This window comes from Ursus americanus, chromosome 2 (assembly GCF_024610735.1).
Source record: "Ursus americanus isolate L20-20 chromosome 2, mUrsAme1.1.p, whole genome shotgun sequence".
NCBI classification, from domain to species: Eukaryota; Metazoa; Chordata; class Mammalia; order Carnivora; family Ursidae; genus Ursus; species Ursus americanus.
This window is the reverse complement of record NC_142128.1, coordinates 66,812,218-66,836,681: the sequence shown is the minus strand read 5'-3', so window position 1 is coordinate 66,836,681 and position 24,464 is coordinate 66,812,218. Positions and strand designations below refer to the sequence as shown.

The 24,464-nt window shown below is 56.5% G+C and overlaps 1 protein-coding gene across 9 annotated transcripts in view; it reads left to right on the top strand.

Annotated features, from left to right (window-relative positions):
• SOX13 (SRY-box transcription factor 13) overlaps positions 1–24,464 on the top strand; it is a 44,271-nt gene that overhangs the window by 15,674 nt on the left and 4,133 nt on the right. For 6 of the 9 annotated variants that reach the window (XM_045787588.2, XM_087856888.1, XM_045787589.2 and 3 more), the window contains 10 exons: positions 16,798–16,996; positions 18,139–18,250; positions 18,543–18,629; positions 19,710–19,882; positions 20,277–20,345; positions 20,682–20,796; positions 23,160–23,245; positions 23,439–23,601; positions 23,994–24,103; positions 24,232–24,328. In XM_045787588.2, the coding sequence (XP_045643544.1) occupies positions 16,799–16,996; positions 18,139–18,250; positions 18,543–18,629; positions 19,710–19,882; positions 20,277–20,345; positions 20,682–20,796; positions 23,160–23,245; positions 23,439–23,601; positions 23,994–24,103; positions 24,232–24,328 (1,210 nt within the window). In that variant the 5' untranslated portion in view covers position 16,798. Of the gene's footprint in view, positions 1–8,199; positions 8,409–11,249; positions 11,670–16,797; positions 16,997–18,138; positions 18,251–18,542; positions 18,630–19,709; positions 19,883–20,276; positions 20,346–20,681; positions 20,797–23,159; positions 23,246–23,438; positions 23,602–23,993; positions 24,104–24,231; positions 24,329–24,464 lie in introns of those variants that run through there. The other 3 variants (XM_087856882.1, XM_087856878.1, XM_087856874.1) reach the window with 3 other exon arrangements.

Here is a 24,464-nt window from a genome sequence, read left to right as displayed (position 1 = left end):
TCTCTGTCTGCCCGGACTCAGGCTGCCTCCCTCGGCTTTGGTCCTGCCAGGGCCCAAGTAAATAAGTGTGGCCAACGTTCCTGGGAAAGCCAGCATGTGCCATTTCTTGACAAATGGAAACTTTACATTGTTCAGTATTGAGATTTTTTTTTTTAAGATTTTATTTATTTATTTGAGAGAGAGATAGAGTACAAGTACCGGGAGGGGCAGAGGGAGAGGGAGAAGCAGGCTCCCCGCTGAACAGTCAACTCAACTCGGGGCTCGATCCCAGGACCCCTAGGACTCCGGCATCATGACCTGCGATGAAGGCAGACACTTAACCGACTGAACCACCCAGGCGCCTCAGGACTGAGAATTATTAATCACTAGAGGTCTTTTTAAAAGGCAGTGGTCTGATATTTTTGAACAAATGTGATCGTCATGGGATGGATAAGCGTTACCAAACCCTCGCGTGTGAATGGGATTGGGTGAGGTGGAGGGAGAGGAGACCAGACCCTGCCCACAGGGAAGCTGAAATCTGTCTGGGGAGGGGAAGCAGGGAATCCTAGGAAACAGCGGCACTGTGGGAATAACGCGTTTCAGCCCAGTTGGCCAGAGCGCCAGGACTGATGGAGCCATTTCCGCCTCCTCAGCCTTGGGTTGGAAGGCTGTGAGGTGGAGTCAGATAGACCCAGGATTGAGTGCTGGCTCTGCTTCTTCTGAGCTGTGTGATTTCTGGCAAATACTAGAACTTTCTTAGAGCCGGATTTTCTCACCTACAAAGCAGGAAGAATAAAATACCTACTTCACAAGGTTAAAAGGATTCAATCAAATGATCTACCTATTACAGGCCTTGGGACAGGGCCGGGAGTGTAGACGGCTCCAGTAAGTGGGAGCTGGTACTAGGATGGTGGCCATCGTGGTGGTGCTTTTTGGGGCTCATGCTGGGGTGGGAGAGGTGCGGCTCTCCTGGCCTGCCTGGATGTGCGGACAGCCCTCCCTTGGGTCTTGAGCACGGCCTTCGGGATCTGGGAAAGGGGGAGGAGCCCCTCTCCACGGTGTGGCGGGGATGGACTGTTGGCCCCGACACCTCCCTCAACCTTCCACAGTTTTCCTTCTTCACATGCGACACACAGGTGCATTTGCTGTGTAGCCCTGGCCAAGTTACTTCACCTCTCTGTGCGTCGGTGTCCGCAGCCGTGCGCTGCTGCTTACGGTCGTGCCGTGTGTTGGGAGGCCTCAGTGGAAGGGATTGGCGAGGTGGGAAATGTCAGAGCAGCGTCGGCGCGCACGCCGGAATCTTACCCGGTGTTTGCTGCCCTCATTGTTGCCGTGGTTATTCCGTTACTCCGAGAGGCAAGGGTGAGAACCGCTGCCCCAGGTGTTCCAGAAGTTGGGAGCAGGGGTGGGGCTTGGAACCCACCCGGCAGGTGCAAAGGAGGAGCCCAGGAAAGGGGGTGAAGGGTCTGTCACGCACTAGTGCAGGGGGGGGCATTGCTGGGTGTAGCAGAAATGACCGCCCTGCTCCGAGCCAGCTGCTCTTTGTCCTTGGCCTAGTGTCGTCCCTTAAACCTGTCACGGAGGGAGGAACAGTTCGACCCCAGGTAGGATGGACTTTTGTCGCCCCTATGAAATTCACATGTAGTTGGGATTGTCTCGAGGCATGAACGAAGCACGGTCACAAGACCCAACTACCGGTGAGTTGTAATGATTCCTAGTAATAAACAACCTGCAACCAACCTTTGGACTCTGGGCAGCTCAGGGGCTGCCTGCGAGGACCTGGCCGGAAGTGAAGGCTGTCCTGCTGGCGCCCAGCCCTCCTGCTGGAGAGGGTTAATTGGCCTTGGCCGGCCGGTGGGTAGCAGCCTCTTTTCCAGGTTCCTTGTGCTATGGTTTTGCAGGTGGAGTCAGGCGGATCTTAGATAGGATTTTGCCTCTGCCCCTTCGCTTCAGCTGCCTCATCTATAAAATGGGTCTTGTTGCCGCTGAAAATATCTGTGAAATGCTGAGCTTGTTCTGATCCCTGTGTGATTATCTTTCTGCTGATTTGGGCTGCAGCCAGCAAGTGGAAACGAGGGGCTTAGCGGCTCTTGTATTTCCACGGCATTGAAGACCTTGGAGCCCTCCCCCACTTAAAATTTTATCTCTGGGAGAAGAAGTAATAATTCACTCCATGTGCAAATGGAAGAACTGAGACCTTGGGAAATTGGGTGGTGTGTCCGGGCCCCACGGTGAGTTAAAAGCCTCTGGGTCCCTTTCCCTTGTATGGGGCTTTATAAACCATCCAGGTGTATGAAGCGCTTTGGCAGTTTGAGAAAGTCACTGTGCTGAGGTCACTTGCAATCTGGTGGTGTGTATTTGGACTGCCAATTTACAGATAGGAAAACTGAGGCTCAGAGAATTAGGATTTGCCCAGGATTGCATCCTGAGTTGGTGTCGGAGCTAGGGCTCCAGCTCAAGACCCTCGGCCTCCAAATCCAGTTCCGTGTCCACTGTGCACTCAGAATTCTCACCTGGGCCTGTCTGGATCCCCTCGGCAATTATGTTTCCCCCCATACAGGTGTATCTGTTACGGCCGATAGTCATGAGCTGGGAAGGAGAGGGTTAAATTCTTCCTAAGCGCCAGAGCTGGTTTTGAGCTGGGCGCCTCCAGTGACCCCATAATTGACCCCCACCTCCTGGGTCAGGGCAGCTGGCTGTGGGGGATGGGAAACAGTGGCTCTGATGGTCCAATGGGGGCTGAGGGAGGGCCTGGGGAAGCAGGGGCAGGGAAGGGAAGCTCATCTCTCCTCCTCTTTGGGCAAAGATGCCGGGTGGCCTTTTGGTTTCCATAGAAAGTCCCCAAGGGTCCCTTGTGGTGGACTGCCGTCAGCGTGGCCACAGAGCACAGGCAGCTCTTAGAGACCCTGGGACCCTGGGATGTGTTCTCGATTAAGTGGGAACTGTGATATTTTTACCAGGAAAGGCACCAGTAATAGAAAATGGAAATAGCAAATCAGTCTTAGGGCTGGATGGGACTTTTGTCCCAGTCTGTCCCTCATCCAGGAGGAAAGGATGACGTGGGTGGCCTTCAAGCCAGTGTCTGTGGAGAAGGGGGATGAGTCCCTGCTTACTTTCCTCCTCTCCCAGGTCCGTCTGTCCCATCCGTCCCCCAGTCCTCTGCCTGTTAGCTCAGACCTTCCGTTTGGACCACTGTCACTGTGTCCTCTCCACATGGACGCTGAGGGAGGCCCAGAGCGGTAGGATGAGTCGCCCAGGTGCGGACGGCAAGTCGGGGCAGATCTGTTCGGGAAACCAGGTGTCGGCCCAGTGCTTTCCTTGAAACTCACCCTAAGGACACTGGAGGAAGGGATTTCCGGGAAGGCCAAGGACCCGACTTTAAGGGAACCTAATCTCTAAGGGAACCTAATCTCTTCCCCTCTCCCCCTCTTCCTGCCCCCAGATCCCCTTCCCTCCCTGCTGAGGGGTCCTCCATATACACCTGTCTCTGTCTGGCAGGTGGAAGCCTTCGATTGTTCCTGGAGGAGGGGGAGGCATGAGGGGAAGGCCTTCTAGCTGGCGGGGCAGGTCTGGCACTGTCTGGCGCTGGCCTTTTCTAGACACTTCAATTAGTGATGTTAATTATGGCTTTGTGAGCATGGGGTTCTCCAAAGGCAGCCCGTCTCCAGCCCGCCGCTCCCCGACGCCCGGTCTGACATGAGTCCCTAGTCTGTGAGGCTGTGTTTATGCTCTTGCCTCTGCCCATCTGCAAGATTAAAGGTGCCAGGAAAGTGTAAATTATTAGCAGCTTCATCTTCTCCATCTTTTTTTTTTTATTGTGGTAAAAGATGCAATAACAAAATTTATCATTTTAATCATTTCTAATTGTATGGTTTGGGGCACGTTTTACGTTCCCGGCGTCCAGCCATCCCACCGTCCCTCTCCGGAATTTTGCATCATCCCAAACTGAAATTCTGTCCCCATTAAACAACAGCTCCCCCTCCCCCGCTCCTGCCCCTGGTAACCTCTGTTCTACTTTCCGTCTCTATGAGTTTAACTTTTCCAAGTACCTCCTATAAGCAGAATCAAATGTTAGTCCTTTTGTGTTCAGCTTATTTCCTATAGCATCATGTTTTCCAGGTTCGTCCATGTTGTAGCATGTGTCAGAATTGGCTTCCTTTTAAAAAGGCTGACAACAGTCCTATGTATATATGCATATATGTAAACTATACTCTATCCGCACATATACCACCCTTTATCCGTTCGTCCTTCTGTAGACGCTGGGTTATTTCCGCCTTTGGGTTGTTGTGAATAATGCTTATGAGCATGGGTGTCCAATATTTCTTCAAGACCCTGGGGCGCCTGGGTGGCACAGGGGTTAAGCGTCTGCCTTCGGCTCAGGGCGTGATCCCGGCGTTATGGGATCGAGCCCCACATCAGGCTCCTCCACTAAGAGCCTGCGTCTTCCTCTCCCACTCCCCCTGCTTGTGTTCCCTCTCTCGCTGGCTGTCTCTATCTCTGTCAAATAAATAAATAAAATCTTTAAGAAAAAAAAATATTTCTTCAAGACCCTGCTTTCCAGTCTTTTGGGGTATATTCCAGAAGTGGGGTAGCTGGAAGATACGGTTGTTGTATGTTTAATTCTGGGCGGAACTGCCATGTGGTTTTCCACGGCAGCCGCACCATGTTACATCCCCGCCAGCAACTGTCCACATCCTTGCTGATACTTCTTCTTTTTTTTTTTTTAAGATTTTATTTAATTATTTGAGAGAGAGGGAGAGATAGCGAGAGGGTATGAGCAGGGGGAGCGGCGGAGGGAGAGGGAGAAGCGGGCTCCCCGCTGAGCAGGGAGCCCAATGTGGGACTTGATCCCAGGACCCTGGGATCATGACCTGAGCCGAAGGCAGACGCCCAACAATTGAGCCACCCAGGCGCCCCTTGCCGATGCTTCTTTTAAAAAAAAATAAAATCGGGGCGCCCAGCTGGCTTAGCTGGTTAAGCATCTGCCTTCAGCTCAGGTCATGATCCCAGGGTCCTGGGATCGAGCAGGGAGTCTGCTGCTTCCTCTCCCTCTTGCCTGCCACTCCCCCTGCTCGTGCTCGCTCTCTCTCTGTCAAATAAATAAAATCTTAAAAAAAATAAATAAATAATTTAAAAAAATTCCATCATAGTGGGTGTGGTTCTCCCATCTTTTTAAGGGGAAGTCAAGGCCCTGAGAAATGCTGGGACAGGCCCTCCCCGTAGCAGGAGCAGTCAGACCCTGGGCCCAAGCTTCCGGGCCCCCATCTTGGCCTCCACCCTCCATCTTGTACTTCCTTTGCTACTCTGTCCCCAGCCCATCAAGAGGAGGCAGGTGAGGTCCTTCTGCTGCCTTGCTCTGTCCACTCATGGTCAGGGTGCTTTCCTTCCAATCTGTCGCAGGAACAGAATGGCTCTGACCCACCGGAGGTGTGGGGAGGGTGCGTGACCTTGAGGGTGAAGAGAAGGTTTCAGTAATACGAAACTTCTCAAGAGCTGGACCATTTCAACCCTGTGCACTGGGTGCAAAGATTATGGTGCCGTCATAGATGGGGAGAGGTGCAAATATTAAGATGATCTTAAAAAGAGTTTCCAATAATTTCTGATTTTTAGGAACATGAAAACACCCTCGGATAGACATATTAAGTGGGGGGGGGCATAGTATAAAACTTGCTTATGAGCTCAATAGTGGAAAAAAAGAAAACTATGCATAGAACAAAGATTTGATGGAAATCTGCCAAATTCTGATCAGTGGCCACCTCCAGATTGACGGGAAACGGGCGGCTTTCAATTTCTCTGTGTTATCCTAAATTTTGCAGATTTCCTACAATGAGCACACATCCCTTTTACATGCAGGGGAAAAAATGATAAGAAAATAAGAATGAGTGCAACCCTTCATTAGGCGGATGTGTTGCAAGGGACTGCGGGACACACGGCTCTGCCGATGCTGTGGAGGCAGGCATGAATGGGAGGCCAGCAGGTGTGGAGGCGTGGGCATAGGTGGCCTGGAGAGATGGCGGGCAGACAAAGAAGCGGTGACTGCAAGGGAGCTCAGGGGCTGGAGTGGCCCTGTGCCTTCTCGCGTGCTGCCCCTCATTCCCTTGGAAGATACCCTGGTAGGACGCTGGCGATTTCGAATCATTTTATGTCTGCAAGTGGTGTGGGGAGCCCGCATTGAGCCCCCCCCCCCCCACCCCGTGCCTTGACCTGGTCTCCTGGTGCAGGAGGGAGGGTGCAGGAGGGAGACTTTCCGTGGCTCTGGAAACCTCAGGCCTGCAGCAGAGAAGACAGTGTTGCTTGGGCAGTTGCTTAAACCTCCTTAAGCCTCTGTCCCCTCATCAGTGACAGATTATAATAGTAACTATTTCACAGGACCGTTAAAAGAATTCAAAGGGCTCATCCCCAAAGACGACACTTAACACATTGTCTGCTCGCTTCCTGTTGTCTGATTGAGAGCTGGGTTCTGACACTGGACTGCGGGGCTCAGATCACCTCTATGCCTCAGTTTCTCCATCTGTAAAATGGGTGTACCCCAGGCAGTTACTGTGAAGACTAAATAATAGATGTGAAGGTGACTCCAGCACTGCTTGGCACATAGCAGAGGCTCAGTAAACGTTAGCTAGGATGGGGGGGGGGTTCTTTAGCGGATCCACACCAGCGTGGCAGCCAGCTGACGGTGGCTGGCATTGCCAACTTACCTGATTGTGCCAGGAGGCCCCTGCGATGGGTCAATGCCCATCATCCGTCAGATATTTGGACTATCCCCCTTATTATTTTATCGTTAGCATTGTGAGCTCCAGGTGTCAGGATCCTTCCCAGAATTCTGCCTCTTCCCACCCCGTTGCCAGATACGACTCTTCGGTTGAGGTGGTCCGGTTTCCATTTCCAGAGGCTGCTGGTGTTGCCAGGTGGGGTCCCGGGCAGACTGGGGTGCAGGCTACCATGTGGGGACCGCTCGGTGAGCATTTTGGATGAAATCAGAGACACCTTATTGTACCCCTCCTCCCCTTGCTTCCCTGCCCTTTTGAAAAGGAGCCAAAGCCAAGAAAGAACAGCCACCCATAAATAAAGGGGACCACGAAAATAACAAAAAGAAAGAAGAAATCTTGCTTTTGTGGCAGGCTTGGCTGTCGATGGGGTAGATAATGGGAGAGGAAACACGGCCTTTGCAGAGAAAAAGAACGGAACACTTTGTTCGCCTGCAGAATGAGTGCTGCAGGAGCTGCTGAATTGGGGTTTCCGATGAGTGAGCTTGTCTTGGGGGAGATGGTGGTGATTAGGTTTACCCCAGGCACAGGTGGCCTCGCACCCGAAGCCTGGGGTGGGGGAAGGGGAGGCGATGGGGGAGGCGGCAGACCTGAGCCAGTGCGCAAAGGTGAGGCCGGTGTCTCCAGGTCCAGCCCCCGGGCCGCTGCCCGCCCCCCCCATTGCAGTGTTGTGGGCACCTTGTTTCTCCATTATCTGCTCAAGCTGGGGAGCTAGACGCTTGAGCTGCTCTGGAAGCCGCCAGACCCCTCAAGGTGTATCTTCCGCCGAGCCTTGGGGGGAGGCACATCCCAGGGAGGAGAGGATGAGGCCGAGGCGGATTTGCTGATTATTTGCATGCCGGTCAGCCTGCTGGGTTCAAGGCTGTCTTCCTGTCCACACTGCCAGGTGGCCTTCTTGGTGACCGGCATTTGCAGAATTCTCTTTCTTGTACGAAATACCCATCTGGATCACGGACCCATGTCTCTGCCCCTGCAGTGAGTGGCTGAGTCAGGAAGAGGGAAAGGCATCAGATACCTTTCCTGAACCCGGGGATCCCAGCAGGCAGGGTGCAGGTGCCGACTTGGAGAGGGGGCCGTGGGCTTATGGATGTGTGGGGGCTGATACTTGAAATGACTTTAAGAGGGGCTCTTGAAACCTATACTGGTTTGGGCTGAGCGCTCTGCTGGCCGAGGTTCCCTGGAGACCCCCGCATTCATTCATTCCTTCAACCACAAGAAGATGAAGTGCCCATCTGCTTGGTGCTAGGGATCCTTCTGAATATTTCATACACACTACTTATTTTTTTTTTAAAGATGTTTTTAAGTCGTCTCTGCACCCAACGTGGGGCTCGAACTCCGGACCCCAAGGTCAGGCGTTGCATGCTCTTCTGACTGAGCCCGCTGGGCACCGCCCATACACATTACTGATTAATTCTCCAGCAGCCCTGAGAATTGGGTCTTGTTGGCCCCTTTACAGGTGAAGCATCTGAGGTGTGAAGAGGTGAAGTCTCAGACATCCGCTGGGCTCGTCCGTGGAGCCGGGGTTGCTGGGTGCCTCCTCCCCTTACCCTCCGGCTTCGGTTCTGATGAGGATGCCCGTTGCAGTGGTTCGGCTCAGCTGTCCTGTATCCCCTCCTTCCTCCCTGCCAGCATGCTGTGGGCTGTATGTGACTAGTCCGTTTGTAGGTGAGCAAAGTCGAAGGCTTCGAGAGTGGCGTGATTGGCCTGATTTGGCCACTGGTGAGAGGGATGCTTGGGTTTGAACCGACCGCAGGAGTCTCCAGAGCCGCCGTGTCTCCCTACACTGTGAGACTCTGTCCGCGGGGCTTAGACTTGACACCAAGCAAGAGCCGAGAGCTGCCCGGCCCACCGCAGCCCCGGTAGGGGGGAATTCCTGGCCGAAAGGAGACTTCTTCTGGTCTGGTGGGTAAACCCGGCTGTGTTCAGGCCATTCCCACTTGCCCCTGTCCCCTCCTGGGGTTGGCAGGGGACTGCCGGGGTTCATAAGAACAACACTTCACCCGCCTGGGCTCCAGAGGAAGTGAGGGAGCTCCTCAGTGCTCTAGAGCTTCTGTGTGGTGGGCTGGGGAAGGGCAGGCAGGGTGGCACGGACAGATAAGCAGTGGCGCTGGGGATGTGGGGGTTCCTTGGCAAGTTCGGGGCTCTTTCAGCCTGTCCGCACCGTGTGGAGCCTGGGTGCCTGACTCAGGGTGGGCACCTGCCAGCGGAGATTCCAGGGTAGCTGGGGCGGCCCAGGCGGGGTGCTGAGACGGGGCCCGAGGGAGAGAGACCTACAGGGTGCAGGTGGAGGAGGAGGGGGACAGGCCCCACTGTCCTTCAGGTTGTGGGTCTTCTGCGTGTTTGGCCACTCGGGTGGGGGAGGCTTCCCCAGAGGGTGATGGGGAGTGTTCAGGGAGCAATTTTTTTTTTTTTGCTTTTTACAGACATGACCTTGGGTCCTCTGAGTGATTCTGCAGGATCATTACTATTTGTTCCAGTTTAGAGATGGAGACAGGGAAACCTCCCGTTGGTCCCACAGCCAGTAGCTCGTAGTATGCGGTGGAGCCAGGCTTCAAACACAGGTCCTGGCGGCCACAAAGACCATTTTCTTTCCGCGGTGCCAGCACACTTCCCAGCAGTGCCAGAGCGGCACCCCTGCCCTCCTGTCTCCCGGAGAGCTGGGGACGGGAGAGCCTGGGACTTGCCAGACTGCCCGGGGTGGGAGGCAGCGTGGGGAGGGGGGGCCCTCCTTCCTGCTTTAGGCCTCTCCCTCCCGCCTTCGCTGAGCTTCTGTTCTGTGCCAGGTTCTCTGAGTATCTGCTAGCTTCTAATCAAAGTAGGCATTGGGATCTCCGTTTACACATGAAGAAACGAAGTTTTTGAGAGGTCGAGTCTTTTCTCCAAGTTCTCAAAGCAGCCTTGATTTCTTTTGACTCATTCTTACTTGGCCACGACTCAAGTCAAAACCAACTAGAATCCTGTGAGCAGGGAAGACAGCAGCAGATCTGTCTGTGCTGGACTGGGTCCTGGTGTCTGGGGTAGAGGGAGTGATGGTGTGTCAGCCTGTGGGGAAAGACCTCGCTTTGGGCCTCACGGAGGCCTGGCTTCAGGTGCCCCTTGCGCAGGGGCTTGGGGAGGATGGGGAAATGCATGGTGAGCCCCTGATTCAGTGCCTACAAGCCAAGGGAATGCTCTGCCCTTGAAAGCTCTTTTGGCCCTCCCTTCCTTTGGTTCACGTTCAGGGCTATCCCCAAAGGGAGGCTTCTGACAAGCCACTGAGCCTTGGCTGCGGCATTTCTGCTGTGTGCCAGCCCTGGGCTGGGTCTGGTCGGCGCAGGAGGCGAGACACATTGCCCTGTGCAGGACACGGGCTTTGACCTGGTCACTGGGAGACAAGAACAGGACTGCAGGGGGTCCCTAGCACTGTGGGCTGGAGACAGCATGCAGTCCTAAAGGCAGGCGGGCCCCCAAAGAAGGGACTCCAGGAAACACCTGGTAAACTTCTCTGTTTTACCCAGGATGGTGGGGCAGGCGTGCATCCCACGGGGGCCGCACCAGCACTTCTAGTGTGTCCCCTCTCTTTTCCTAGACTCTCCTCCTGGCCTGGGAGGAGAGTCAGGTGTCTCAGAGACCCAGGACAACCGCGTGGGGCCACGGATGGGACCATCAGAGCTCCAGTCTCTCCCCAGCTCCTTCAGTCCGCTGAGCCTTTGGGCCGGGGTACAGCTCAAACTGGCAGTTGGGGGAACTCGGGCTGGATCGGGGCTTCTGGGCCGGAGGTTCCGGGGGAGGCTGCCGGCTCTCGCAGGCTGGAGGGCAGGCACTCGGGAACCGATGGAGTTTCCATTGGCTGGGATCAGCTGCTCTCCCAGGTGAACACCACCTTGGCCTGCCCAGCACAGCCCAGGGGCAGGGGATATTGGCCGTGGCTGTCTCCTGAGCCGGGCTAGACTAGACCAGCGCACGCCCTGGATCTCGTACCCCTGAGGCCCGTGGAGCCTGGACAGGGTGAGAGGGGCCTCTCAGGAAAGCTCTTCCCCAAGCCTGTAGCCAGCCCCGCTCCCAGCGCTGAGTAAACATCAGAGATAGGATCGGGCGTAGCCAGGAAGGGTGGCGGGGTGCGGCCTGGGAGAAGAATGGCAGGATGTGGCACTGGGGCACCGTTCTGGGCACCCACGCCTCGGGCTATTGTTCGGGGCTGCCTGAGGCTCGCAACTCTCTGGGGCTTTGGGAGGAAGTGACATTCCCCTGGGACTCAGGCCCTGCCCCACCCCTGCCGGGTGGCTCCCTCCCCGCCGGTGCCCTTTGGCACCACCCACTTGGCAAGCTGGGAGTGGGAGCCTGCAGTGGACTTTGTAGGTTTAGTGAGGGCCCCGTGGGGAAGTGAGGTCGTGGCCCTCCTCGGGGGGTCTGCTTAGGCTGTCTTCCTGTACCCCCGGGGTCTGAGTCACCCGTCATGCTCCGATGACTGGAATTTATCTCTATCTTTATCTGCATCTAGATATTTTGGGGGGGGGAGGGGGCTATCGTTACAGAGGGAGGAAGGGCTAAGGGTGAACACTCCTTTGATTCCAGTCCAGCTGGGCCAGGTCGTTGGCTGATTGGGAGAGGAAGCGGCTGGTGATTTGTTTTGGGTAGAAGGGGGCTCTTGCGCGTGCGCCTGTGGGTGGGGGTCGGAGGGCCCAGGAGAGGGTTGGCTGCTGGGAGAAGAGAAGGGAGAGGACCGGCACCTGCAGTCAGCTTTGCCCTATAAGAGCTGTGTTCTGAGCCGCTGGCCCTGTGGAGCGCGGGTGCCTCTCTATGCCTTGTGCTGGGCACTGGGTTTCGGGGGGGGGGTGCCGGGGCTCTCTGCCACCAGCTCACAGACTCAAGGCCCTGCCCCATCAGGGGTGAGGATGGCCTGAACCGTATCTCCCTTTGAGGCCTTCGCCTCTCTCGGATGCTCAGGTGAGAGATAAGGCCAAGAGGGAAGGTGGCGGGGGGCCTGGGGAGTGGGCACCTTAGAAGGGAAGGGTGGGCAGAGCAGGGGTGCTGATCCATATCCTAGCTGGTTCCTTAGCCCCGTGCTCTGCCTTTAGCCCCGAAGCAGTACTGCTGAAAGTGGTCCTCCCTGGGCCTCAGTTTCTCCGTTTGTAAAATATGATTAAGGCTGGGCAAGAGGGAGGAGACCCGGTTCCCAGGAACACCTCCACCTGGCTGGGTGGCTGACCCGAATGTCCTGTAGGCTTGTGGCCTCTGACCAGGACCCGGGGGGAGCTGGGGGAGCCCGGTAACTCAGCTCCTGTGCACCCAGGCTCCTTGGGCTTCTAGGCCTCTGGAGAGAGGGGCCGGTGTGGCTGCTGACCTCAGACCTCCTGAGAAACCACGTGGGTAGGGGAAGCATGGAGCGTGCTGAGGAAGGGGTAAAGGAATGGGAGGGGCTTTTTTAGCCTCTGCAAAAGAAGAGACTTCTGGAAAGACTCCAGTAGGCTACAAAAGGTGTGGGAAGTGTTTCTTACCTGTCCCAAGGTAAAGGCAGAGGGAAATGGACTGGCTTTGGTGCTTGGGGGGTTTAGGTCGCTCCTAGGAAGAGCTTAGATGGAAGGAAGGGGCAGCTGAGGACATCCGGTGGGGTGGGGGTGGGGTGGGCAATGTAGCGCAGAGAGCAGCTTCTGGTGCATAATAACATAGACGGTCTGACTGATGACGGTTCAACTTACGATTTTTCAACTGTATGATGGTCAGAAAGCCCTATGCATTCAGTAGAAACCATACTTGGAATTTTGATCTTCTCCCGGGCTGGCAGTTCTGCAGTACGATGCTGCGTGGAAGCGACGGCCCCCAGGCCGCCACGAGACGCACTCGCAATGACTGTGCCTGTCTTCGTGCTCAGTACAGTATTCAGTACGTCACGTGGGCCATTCAGCACTTTATTCTACAGTAGGCTTGGTTTAGATGATTTGTGTAAGTGCGCACTCAAGGTGGGCTAGGCGAAGCCCGTGCCGTTTGCTGGGTTAGGTGGGGTAACTGCGTGTTCGACTTGACGATATTTTCAACTCACGGTGGGTTTATTGGGACATAACCCCATCATAAGTTGGGAGATTTGTAGTAGCTGTCACTTTATTACGTGTCCAGGCCTGCCTTGTGCTATGTTGCCCAACTGAATTATACTCTATTGTATGATGGTGGGGCCCCTGCTGTGCTCCAGGCTCTGTGCTAGACTCGGGGGCTACCGTGATGAGCAATAACAGGTATGTTTCCACAATGCCCTGGGGTGGGGGGTGTTGGGTGGGTTTTCAGGCTACTGGGCCAGTCGGAAATATACGATTTACAAATCATGTAAAGGTATCTTTACCAACTGTGATAAGTACCCCGAAGGCCAAGTTTAGGGGGTCCTAAGAATGTAAAACAGGCACCTATTATAAAGTCTGGAGTGTTACTGGAAGGCTCATCCTTTCATATTGGGTTTTCTTATTTTACTGAGGGGGAAATGAGTTCAGAGAGGTTAAGTTACTTAAGATGGCACAGCAGTTGATGGGGCAGAATTGTCTTTCGCACGTACCCAGGTCTGTCTGACCTCTGATAACTTTTCTCTCAACCACCTGACTCTAGGAGTATCCTGGGCTATATGACAACTTAATGGATACTCTGTTATTTCATCTTCATGGGCACTGGTGAGACAGGGATTCTTATACCCATTATACGAATGAGGAGACAGAAGAAACTCAGAATTAATTAACTTGCTTAAGGTCACACACGTCGTCCGGTGGCAGAGCAAGAATTTGAATCCAGGTTGGGGAACCCAACAGCCTCTACCACTGACCACCCACCATCCCCCGGGTATCCTGCAGAGGTGAAGCCACCTGTTCTCCTTTCTCTCCTCATTTAGTTTTATCACATGCAGCTTTTGCTCTACACTCAGAGAAAGGAGAGCGGGATGGGGGGATGGTGAGGGTCTAGAGCTTGGCGCTGACCCTTTACGAGGGACTCTCCTCTCTGTGGGTAGGGAAAGGGGCTGTTCTCTGAGCTGGCCTGTGCTCCAGGAACTCGAGAGGGAGGGAAGGAGGAGCCCATCAGGTCTGGGCTATTGCTTCTCCATCGACAAATGGGTCCCAAGAGACCAGCCGAGAGCCAGTGCCCGAAGTTGAGGCAGACGCTTGTGGAAATGGAAGGGGCCTTGTCTGGGCAGCAGGATCTGGCAGGGTTATTTGGGGAGCACCACACCCTGGTGAACAGACTGGACACCTCCAAGCCAGCTTGGCTGGTCCCTAGGAGTCATTTTCTTTGTTGGGGGCAGGGCGGGGGCTGTGCCAGAGGCCAGGATGAACCATGGGGAGCCCCGGGAGGCAAGCTCCCCAATATAAAGATAATCCCCAGTGCCCAGCTGGAGGTACTCTTGGGGGTTAAGTGTGGGTAAAAAGGCCATCAGCGCTCAAAGGGAGATGTCCGAATGCAGCACTTTCCAACAGAGCTACAGTGCGAGCCTCATGCGTAATTTAAAATTCTCCAGTAACCACATTAAGAAGTGTAAAAAGAAACAAGTGAAAACAGTATTTTATTTAACTCCATGTATCCAGAACATTATAATTTCAACATATAATCAATAACCATCTGTTAATGAGCTAGGTTACATTCCGGTTTTCATCCTAAGCCTTGGAAACAGGGGTGCAGTGCATGGGAACTGGCCAGGTTGCCAGCTCCGCCGCTGCAGGTGATGAGCGGCTCTGGGGGTGGGCAGTGCAGGCCTGGAGTTCATTAGGGCTGTGAATCAGCTCCTCTGCCTCCACCTTCAGCCCGGGGGGGCTGGGGGGGGATGGCCGCTCAGCCTCTTGCTCTGGGGAGGCAGGGGCCCGAACCACCCAGGCTCCAAGCATGAGCCCTGCTGCGCCTCGGGGGTCTCGGGCTGCAGTGGGAGACAGGCTTTGAGGTAGGAGCTGGAAGGCCACGAAGTTGGGGCAGGATGGAGGCGAAAACCTCTTAGGACCCAAGTGGGGCGCTAGGAGGCGACCTGGTGGCCTGCCCACGCCCGGCCGAGCAGTGGGTGTGGGACGAGGTGGCGCGGAGCGGCCGGGGATCACAAGCCCACAGGCCCGCATTGTTCGCCTGTCACACTTCCTTTGGCTTTATTGCCTTTGTCCGACACCCTATTGTCTGGTTCCCTTTTGTCCCGCTTTCGGCCCCGCGGCCTTTTATTCTCCCGCCAGCCTGGTTGTTTTCATTTCTTTTGTCTGAAGTTCCTGAGAGGAAGGTTTTATTTTCAGCGGTTTGATTAATTCACAGCTTGAGCCCGGGGCTTGTTTGTTATGTAATTGCTGCCCTCAGCTTCGGGATAATACCCCCTCCCTGCCCGCCCCGCCCCCACGGCCCCCCTGCCCGGGGCCTGGCTAGGCGCCCCTCCCTGGGCCCGGATGGGCCGAGCCGGCCGCTTCCTGGACGCCGGCCAGGCCCCTGCGTGGTGAGAGGGGACACCGGGGCCGGACCCCAGAGCCGGATCCCCGAGCCTTTTCTCCCGGGCCAGCGTTCGTAGGGTCAGGGCTGCCTGCTCTCCTCACCCTGCAGTGCCCGGTCCGGGGTCCCATGCTGGCCCCCAGGGCACCCCGCCCTTTGGAGAAGTCGGCTCGGGTCTAGATGGCATCAAACCAAACACAGCTTACTCAACTATAACGTCCCTTCCGCGGTTTAATATAAAATAACTGCACGGGGACTCCTGTATCCCGCGCATGGCCTCACTCCTCTGTTACAACAAACATTTTGTTGTACAGAGTTGAGGCGATATATAATACTACACCTGCAGTTCCGTTTTAGGGGATGTTTTGCTATATCTGATTTTTTTTTGCCTTACATTCCCTCCTAAAAATGTAATGCCCGTGCAAAAATTTTTAGATTTTTATTTAACAGTGCTTCTCAAACTAGAGGGTATCAGAATCGCCTTAGGGTTTGTTAAACTACATTCCTGCTCTACCCACAGAATTTGATTTGCGGGTGACCCGTGACTAACTCCCACGCAATCCCCCAGGCCATGCCTGGACTGTGGGTCCCTCGTAGGGACTGCATTTCTACAGTGTTTGTTTTAACAAGGGGTGCTTACTAGTGCCACGCGGTGTTCTAAACAAGGAGATTTTAGCAGTTCCTAGTCCTTGGGACTGCCCATTTTACAGATGAGGAAACGGGTGTGGAGAGGCTCAGTAACTGACCCAAGGTCACGTAGCGGGTGTAGGACCTTGGGATACCTGGAACCTGCTGCTGGGTGTCCCCGCTGGTCTTGTCACAGTGACTTTGGATGGGGAACAGGTGAGCTGGGGGCCTCTGCTGCTTTGGCTCTGAGCCTGGCATGACCACCGGCGCTCACCTCCCCCCCATCCCATTCCTGGTGTCCCAGGCCGTGGTGAGGGGGGGAGCAGAGGGAGTGCAGAGGCTGCTTACGGCTGGGATTGCAAATGCCTACAGGGGCCAATGAGAGAGACTTTAAATGAGAGACACTATCTAGATAAAGAAAAATAGCTTTGTTCAAGCCCTACATCTCTCACCTGTTATTTATTTTCCTACTTTTGGTAGATACATGGATATAAAAAATAGTTCACTTTTATCTTTAAGAGGAAAAAAAAAAGATTATATATAGGGTAGTTGACACTTGCTCCCCCTTTTGGGGGGCAGTAGGGAGTGGTAGGGACTAAGGAAAATAGGCCTGTCCATAAGGGGCACCTGCTACTTAATTCCAGCCAGTTGTCGTGCCAGACCAACATCAAGAGAAGCACAAATCCAGATTATGTGATGTCTCATGATTTTAAAATTTTGTTAGCTAATTACAAATACACGCACACACACATAATTTTGACTTTGCTGGGCTCAGAAACTGCCAGTTGACCATCTCTGCCCTCCTTTGGTAGACCATTCAGCCAACCAGCTCCAACATGGGAACAGGCAGGGCCTGCCGAAGGCTGGGCCCAGTTGGCCGTAGACCTTCCTATTTAAGAAAAAAAAAAAGCACAGGACTAAAGAATCTTTTTTTTCTACCGTGGGCTCCAAATGGAAGTTTGCATTTGGTGAGGGTGGAGATGCTGTGTCCACCGTCGGTTTCCCTCTGCTTCTCCTCCAGGATGTCCATGAGGAGCCCTGGCTCTGCCCAGCTGGCCCCAGATGGCGTTGGCACCATGGTGAACTGCACCGTCAAGTCGGAAGGGAAGAAGGAGCCCTGCCATGAGGCCCTCCAGGGCTCGGCCACTGCAGCTGAGTCCCAGCCCGGAGACCCAGCCCGGGCTCCCCAGGATGGTGCTGACTCCCAAGCTCCAGCCCAGGTGCCTGGCACTTTCCCCGGGGCTCCTGGGTCAGTGTCCCCACTTTGCCTCCATAGCCCACACCCACCCAAGGCGTCTCCTTGAGGCTGGGCGGGCACCCAGTCCCCTAGCTGGGCCAGACAGGAGGCAGAACATGTCTCTCTGGGGCAAGACTTCGGTGGGTGGGGAGGGGCTGCCAAGTCGAGTCAGGCCACCTGTCTGAGCGGTCCGTGGTCTCACTCCTACACGTGCTCACCTGATACTGACTGCTCACCCGTGTGTGACCATCCTTACCTCGGAGGACTGGTTGGAGAGACAGGATACATCTGCTCAGAGTGTATTTACCATACGAGTTGAGAAAATCAGCCTTATTACCCGAGCCTGAGATCAGCCGCTGTTAATAGACCGCACGATCCCTCATCCTTAAATGAAGGCGCTCCGAACTCCGTGAGCAGGAAGGACTCGCGGTTTTTAAAAATCCCGATTCCACGCAAGAGCTGTAAAAAGGGGAATGTGTAATTAAAACCAAATGAAAGAAAATGAGACTTTTAGGGCCCCGAGGAGGGATCCAACCTGGAGGCGTCTGGGAGAGGTTAGAGGGGTCGGGGTAGTGATGGGGGAGACTTCCTGGAGGAGTAGGGCCTTGAGATAGGCCTTACAGAATGGAGAGGACTCCGGTGAGGAGAGTTGGGGGTGGTGGTGTCCCAAGGAGGAGTGAGGTGGGGGGGGGGTCCCCAGGAGTCGCCCACCCAGCTGCAGGTGTGGCTGTGTGCAAGGGAGTGATGATTGATAGCTCGCTCGCCACTCGACTGCCGCAGCGCACCTCGTTCACGTGCATTCACTTGATCCCAGCAACAATCCTGACCGGGGAGGTATTAATATTTCCATTTTCAGAAGAGGGAAGTCAGTCAGGTTCAGAGAAGTTCAGAGTCTCATGTGGGATCAAGCACCTCGTGGTCACTGAGCCGGGACTGAAATCCAGGGCTCTGGTCTGCAAACCTTTTGTGCCCTCGCTGTATCTAGCAAAGCCAGAGCAAAGGTTGGGAAGGTGGGGAGGGAGGGCCCTGCCCAGGGGGCCGGGTGCACGTCCCCGGGCTGCTCCATACCCCTGCAGTCTGCCCTCTTCTCTTGAGGGTGACAGTGACATTCAGTGTGTATTGTAGGACTGCAGCTCCCCCGAGAGCAATGGGTCCCCAGAGCCCAAGAGACCAGGAGCTTCTGAGGCCGCCTCTGGAAGCCAGGAGAAGCTAGACTTCAGCCAACATTTAAAAGAAGGTAAGCTGTCTCAGGGCGCCTGGGTGGCTCGGTTGTTAAGCATCTGACTTCGGCTCCGGTCATGGTCTCGGGTCCTGGGATCGAGCCCCACTTCGGGTTCCCTGCTCTGCAGGGAGTCTGCTGCTCCCTCTGCTTCTCCCCCTGCTTGTGCTCATGCATTCTCGCTCGCTCTAATAAAATCTTGGAAAAAATAAAAATAAAACAGGTGAGATGTCTGCCCCGGTTGGAGGTGGGCATGGGGCGGGAGGTGCTGGGACTGACTGCTGCTCTTTATCCCTTTGGTATCTTCTAGTCGTGCCCGCCATCGAGAAGCTGCTGTCCAGTGACTGGAAGGAGAGGTTTCTGGGAAGGAGCTCTGTGGAAACCAAAGATGTCAAAGGTGAAGGCCCATGTGGGTAGGCAGGGGAGGGTGTCTGAACTCTTTCCCTTCTCCCAGCCTGGCCATGGAGTCTGGGCCTGTAGGGCAATTTGGCAGGCTCTTGGTGTCCCCTCCTACCTGGGCTGTGCCCCTCTGGTTCCTGCCCAGCCCGGGGGGTCAGCACCATCCCTCCCCTGGGGACTGAGTATTCAGTCTGGCCTGTGTGTCAGGAGAGGCCTGATGGGAATCATGTTCTGTGAGGATGGGTTTGGACTCTAAACCGGGACCCCTGCGACCTCAGGCATGTCACTGCCACTTCCCAGATCTAACTGTATATCAAATGAGCTGGACGTGCCCTTTCCCTGCCGAAGACTAATTCTAGGCCACCAGGACCTCACTAAGTGAATTCAAGGGCTGCTGCTTGGTTCGTGAGTGTGGCTGTTTTCCTAGTGTGGTCGGTCACACCCCCAGGTGGAGCTTTAAGGCCAATGCCCAGGCTCCACTCCGCCTGCGGAATGAGAACCCCAGGGGAGGGGGCCTGGGCGTGTGTATTTTTCAAAGGCTCCCCGAGTGATTTTTGAGACGGGGGGTTCTGCAACCTGGCCCGGCAGCGTCCGTCATGAGCTCAGCAAACCGAAGGGCAGGGAGGCCAGTTACTTGCCCAGTCGCCCCCGGACAGGATGGGCTGAAGTGGGAATTTGAACCCTTGGGTCCCCATGCCTCCTGTGTCTTGCTCCAAGGCCTGAGCAGTGTGTCCCACTGGCCTCTCCTGTGGGATAGTTCTCTCTGCTGACCCTGCAGCTTGGGGCACTTGAGAACATCCGAGGAGGGATGCAGGACTGATATGTCCTACTGTCGGCATTTCCAGGGGCTAGAAGCAGCAGCTGCGGGTGGGAACCTTCTAGGGCAGCTGGTTTTCAGACAGCAAGCAAGCTCCCTTGGGCAAGGGTCGTGTCTCCATCCTCTCTGTCACTCAGCCCCTAACAGGGGCCTGGGAACTGGCAATTGCCCAGTGAACTCAGATGAGTGGGTGGACGCACAAGTGGACAGATGGACAGAAAAACAACAATTCTCCCTGGTGGCTGTTTTACCGCGGAGCAGGCACCCAGGAGAGCCTGGCGGAGAAGGAGCTCCAGCTCCTGGTCATGATTCACCAACTGTCCACGCTGCGGGACCAGCTCCTGACGGCGCACTCGGAGCAGAAGAACATGGCTGCCATGCTGTTCGAGAAGCAGCAGCAGCAGATGGAGCTGGCCCGGCAGCAGCAGGAGCAGGTAGGTCCCGCTTGGTGTCTGGCTGTCTTGCTAGGGGAGAGGGGGTCTATCAGGGCCTGGAGGGGAGCACTTGGGGGGGCAGGCCTGGCTAGTGCAGGCCAAGGCAGTGGGGGGTTCAGGTCAGGGGCCGTGGGCAGGGGCCCCAGGAATCCCACGCCTGGCTGCTCGTCAGCCCTGTGGGGGGCGGGGGAGCGTAAGGGGCCTGCGGGGCTTCCTGCCCCACCTCCTGCCGTGGCCTCTGAGGGGAGAGCGAGCTCCTTACCAAAGGAGAATGCACCCCGAAGGTGGACTGCTCTGCTCCTAGCCCTGCCCGGGCGCGCCCGTGCGGATGGCGGGGTGCGGTGGGCCCGGGCTGGGGCTAACGTCCGTGCCCCCCGCTCTCCCCTGCTGCCAGATCGCCAAGCAGCAACAGCAGCTCATCCAGCAGCAACATAAGATCAACCTCCTTCAGCAGCAGATCCAGGTAGGGGGTGGGGTGGCCAGAGGCCAAGGGGCTGACGCCAGCCCGGACGCGCCGGGGACAGGCAGGGACGGGGTACGGGTTAAGCAGAACCACTCGGGCATGGCCCCGAGGAGGGGCTCATTTCTGCTCTGGCCCCATACCCCCATCTTCTTCCTCTGTGTTAAGGGAGGGACTCACCTGAGGGCAGCTAGCCGGAGGTGATGTGGGGTCCGGTGGAGCCTCTCGAAGACTGGCCCTGTTCCGGTCCCCGCGCCTCCCGTGTCTGGGTGCACACGCCGTGTCCGGGCTGAGCTGTGTTGGGCCCCCAGGGCTCACGTCGGGTTTCTTTGCTCTCAGCAGGTCAACATGCCTTATGTCATGATCCCGGCCTTCCCCCCCAGCCACCAGCCTCTGCCTGTCACTCCTGATTCCCAGCTGGCCTTGCCCATTCAGCCCATCCCCTGCAAACCAGGTGAGTGGGGGAGGGGGGGCGCGGCCTCTAGTGGAGGCTGTCCTGAGGTCCTGGAAGGAGCCCCGGACCACGCTTGTGCGTGCCTTCCTTTGCAATGTGGCCTTCCTGGGCTCGCTTTTGGATCTGTGCAGTGGAAGAAGAATCCCTTCTTTCTGAACTTCACTGGGAGAGTGGAAAGCGATAGCACCTGAACGCTGTGAAGTACTTTGCAGACGTAAGCCGTTGTGGCCAGTCTAGATGCCGTGTCCCCAGCCCTGGTACCTTTCCTGGGCCAGAACAGTCCTATGGTGGACAGCCACTGGGGTGTCTACATTTCCCAGACTCGTGCTCCTGTCTCTACCCCAGCTGTGCCCCTTCGGCCCCGCCACTGAAACTCAGCGAACGCAGACTGACCACTAACCACCTGCTAGACGCTGTGTTGTCAGGTGGCCACAGGGTGGTGGGAGGAGGGTGAGAAAAATGGACTTCGAGTGCCAGGAATTTAGGGTCTGGGGAGGGAGAAAGGATGCCGGTGACTGGGGAATCTGGGAAGGCTTTTTGAGGAGGTCAGAAATTAACTGGGGACCGGGAGGTGGTCTGTGGGGGTGAAGCTGGGAGCTGAGGGCGGAGGGCAGTCCGAGGCGGAGGCCCTGGAGCCTGAGGCCAGAAGCTGCAGGGGAGCGCATGACCGTGTGGTCATGGGACAGGAGGGTGAGGGCATTTATTTTGTAAAGTGCAGACATGCTTGAGCGATTGAACGGAGGGCGTGTTGTCATACTGACAGTGGGTGGTGGGGAACAGAGGGACGGGTACCAGCCGGAGCGTGGACCAGTGAGGGGCTGCTGAGGGGTTTCTGGGGACAGCATGACAGCTTGCGCTCAGGCAGAGGTGGTGGGACAGAAGCACAAATGGAATTCGTAGGCCATGATCACGGATTCTTTGTGAAAGGTCATGGGACAGAGCAGGGATGTTGCCCATAGTTGCCCTACGAGTGGGGACAGCTTTTAGGTCGAGCCCCCCTGGTCCGCCCTCCCTGTTCTGTGAGAGCAGGCAGGTGAGTCCCGTGGGCTTGCCCTCAAAGCCTGTGCGCTCCGTGGGTCACCAACTCTGCTCCTGCCTCGTTCTACACCGGGCACTCGGGCGGGGCGGGGCGGGATGCACGAAGGACTGAAAGTCAGGCCCTACCTTCCAGGAAGTTTCCAACTGGGGAGGTAGGGAGACTGGGAAGGGGGAGCAGGCCAGCAGCACAAACCCGTTGCAACTCCCGGTGAATAGAGCTGCTGGAGTGAGGAGGGCAGGGCCTGGGGGGCGTTGGAGTACACCTGACCCCGTGCTTTCTGGACAACGGAGGCAGGAAATAAGCCGTGGAAGACCTCAGCTGGCCAGACTGCCACCTGCTTTGCTAGCTCCAGAATCCTAGTAAGCAGGGGGCCCAGATGCTTCCAGAGGGCCCTTCCCCAAGCCGAGTGCATGACGCCCCTCCCTAGCTCGCAAGCCCTAGATGGTGCCCTGTGGCCTACGGCATGGAGGCCACAAACTCCCAGGGTTGCCCATCACGGGCCGGTCTCCTTTCCCACACCTTGGCTGTCACCCCACTGCTCCCCCTCCGCCTGCCCACCCACAGCCACTAGCCCACCTCTTGCCGCTCCCCCCCCCCCCAAGAAGCCTGCTCTGGCCACCCCAGCTGGAACCAAGTTCTCGGGTGTGTTACCTTGCAGCCCAGGCCGCCACCGGCGTGTGGTTAGCGACTTGTGTACACAGCTCAGCTCTCCACCTGAACTCCCGGCTCCTTGATGCGGGGCTGGGTGGAGGGCAAGTAGTGAGGTGGGCCCGGTAGAATGGAGAGGGTGGGTGCTGCGTAAAGGGGAGAGGATGGGCTGTGGACTCTCGAGGACCCGGGTACACAGGTCCGTGTTCCCATTTCTGAGCTATGTGGGCAACGCGTCTTGTCTCCGGTCTCTGTTTCTCTGTAAAATGGGGTGATGTGCTGAGCGCCTGCTGTATGCCACACGCTAGGGATGATTGTGAGCTGGGAGGAGACGGGCTGACACAGGGCGCGGCTTTCGTACCCTGCGTGTCGAAGGTACGGAACACAGGTCTCCATAGAGCAGATACCTGTCCTCATGTCACCATGGGGTGGGAACCCGAGGCTCCGTGGGTTGGGAAGGGCAGGAAAAGGGTGCAGATGCAGACCCGTGGGGAGGGTAGCAGGGGATGAGGGTGTGGGAGGCCTTCGGCGCTCTGGGGCCGGGGAGAGCCTTGGCTGGAAGCGAACTGGGCCAGCTGTAAGCCTCTGTCCCCTTGGTGCTGCGGGACCTCGTCAAGCAGGCCGTCTGCTGTTCTGTGCTCATCCAGGACTTTTCTCCTTGCCGCCTTTTCCACAGTGGAGTACCCCCTGCCGCTGCTGCACAGCCCGCCTGCCCCCGCGGTGAAGAGGCCCGGGGCCATGGCTGCCCACCACCCCCTGCAGGTACCCCCGCCCCCGGCCTGGGGTGGCTGGGCTGCCGGGGGGGGGGTGTCCCCTGTTCTTGTTCACTTGTTCCTGTCATCTCCTTGTCTGTTCCTGGGATGCCTGTCTTGCTTGCTGTTACCATGTGTCCTCTCTGTCCCTCCGTGGGGGTCTCCTTTGGTGTCTTGGCCTCTGATCTCTGGGTCTCCCTCAGGAGCCCTCCCAGCCCCTGAACCTCACGGCCAAGCCCAAGGCCCCCGAGCTGCCCAATGCCTCCAGCTCCCCCAGCCTGAAGATGAACAACTGTGGACCCCGCCCCCCCAGCCACGGGGCTCCCACGCGGGACCTGCAGGCCAGCCCGCCCAGCCTGCCACTGGGTAAGCTTTCCGCCAGGAGGGCATCCTACAACCCTGGGCACGTCCTTCCCTTCTGTGGGTTACAGTTTCTGGAAAACAAGGGTTAGCCCTGCTGCCTTTGGCCTCTTTTAGTTTCCACACTTAGTGTCTCAGAAGCTCCCCTATTTCCTATCCCCCAGCAGATCTGACTGGGCACCCCCACATCAGGGATCCAGGCCACCGAGTTGCACAATTTCAGGGAGTGAGATTCTCCATTCTAGTCTACGGGCCCGTGGCGCAACAGCCAATGTAAACAGCGCCCCCTTGGGGACGTGCAGTGCAGAGGGGCAAGAGGATGCAACTCACAGGAGTGGCTTGGTGTGAACGGGGTTGATCCCCTCCGCTCCCCCTCACCCTCCCCTCTTCTCCCCTAGGCTTCCTTGGTGAAGGGGACGCTGTCACCAAAGCCATTCAGGATGCTCGACAGCTGCTGCATGGCCACAGTGGGGCCTTAGAGAGCTCCCCCAATGCTCCCTTCCGCAAGGTACGGCCCCCCCACTACCCTGCACCGGGGTGGAAGACTCAAGTCTGAGGCCACCAGAGGGAGGAGTGAGGGAGGACAGTTGGGTGATGCAGAAAAGCCGATGTACAGATTTCCTCTGTCAACCCCAGGACCTCATCAGCCTGGACACGTCCCCGGCCAAGGAGAGGCTGGAGGAGAGTTGTGTGCACCCCCTCGAAGAAGCCATGTTGGGCTGCGACATGGATGGTGAGGACCCCGGACTGGTGGGGAGGAGGGCCCTCCTCTGCAGCCCACAGATTCTCTCCCTGATGCCTTTTCTCCCATAGTCTGCCTCTGGAGTCCTGTCATGTGTCTGTCTCTTGTCAGTCTCTGGGTCCCAGGC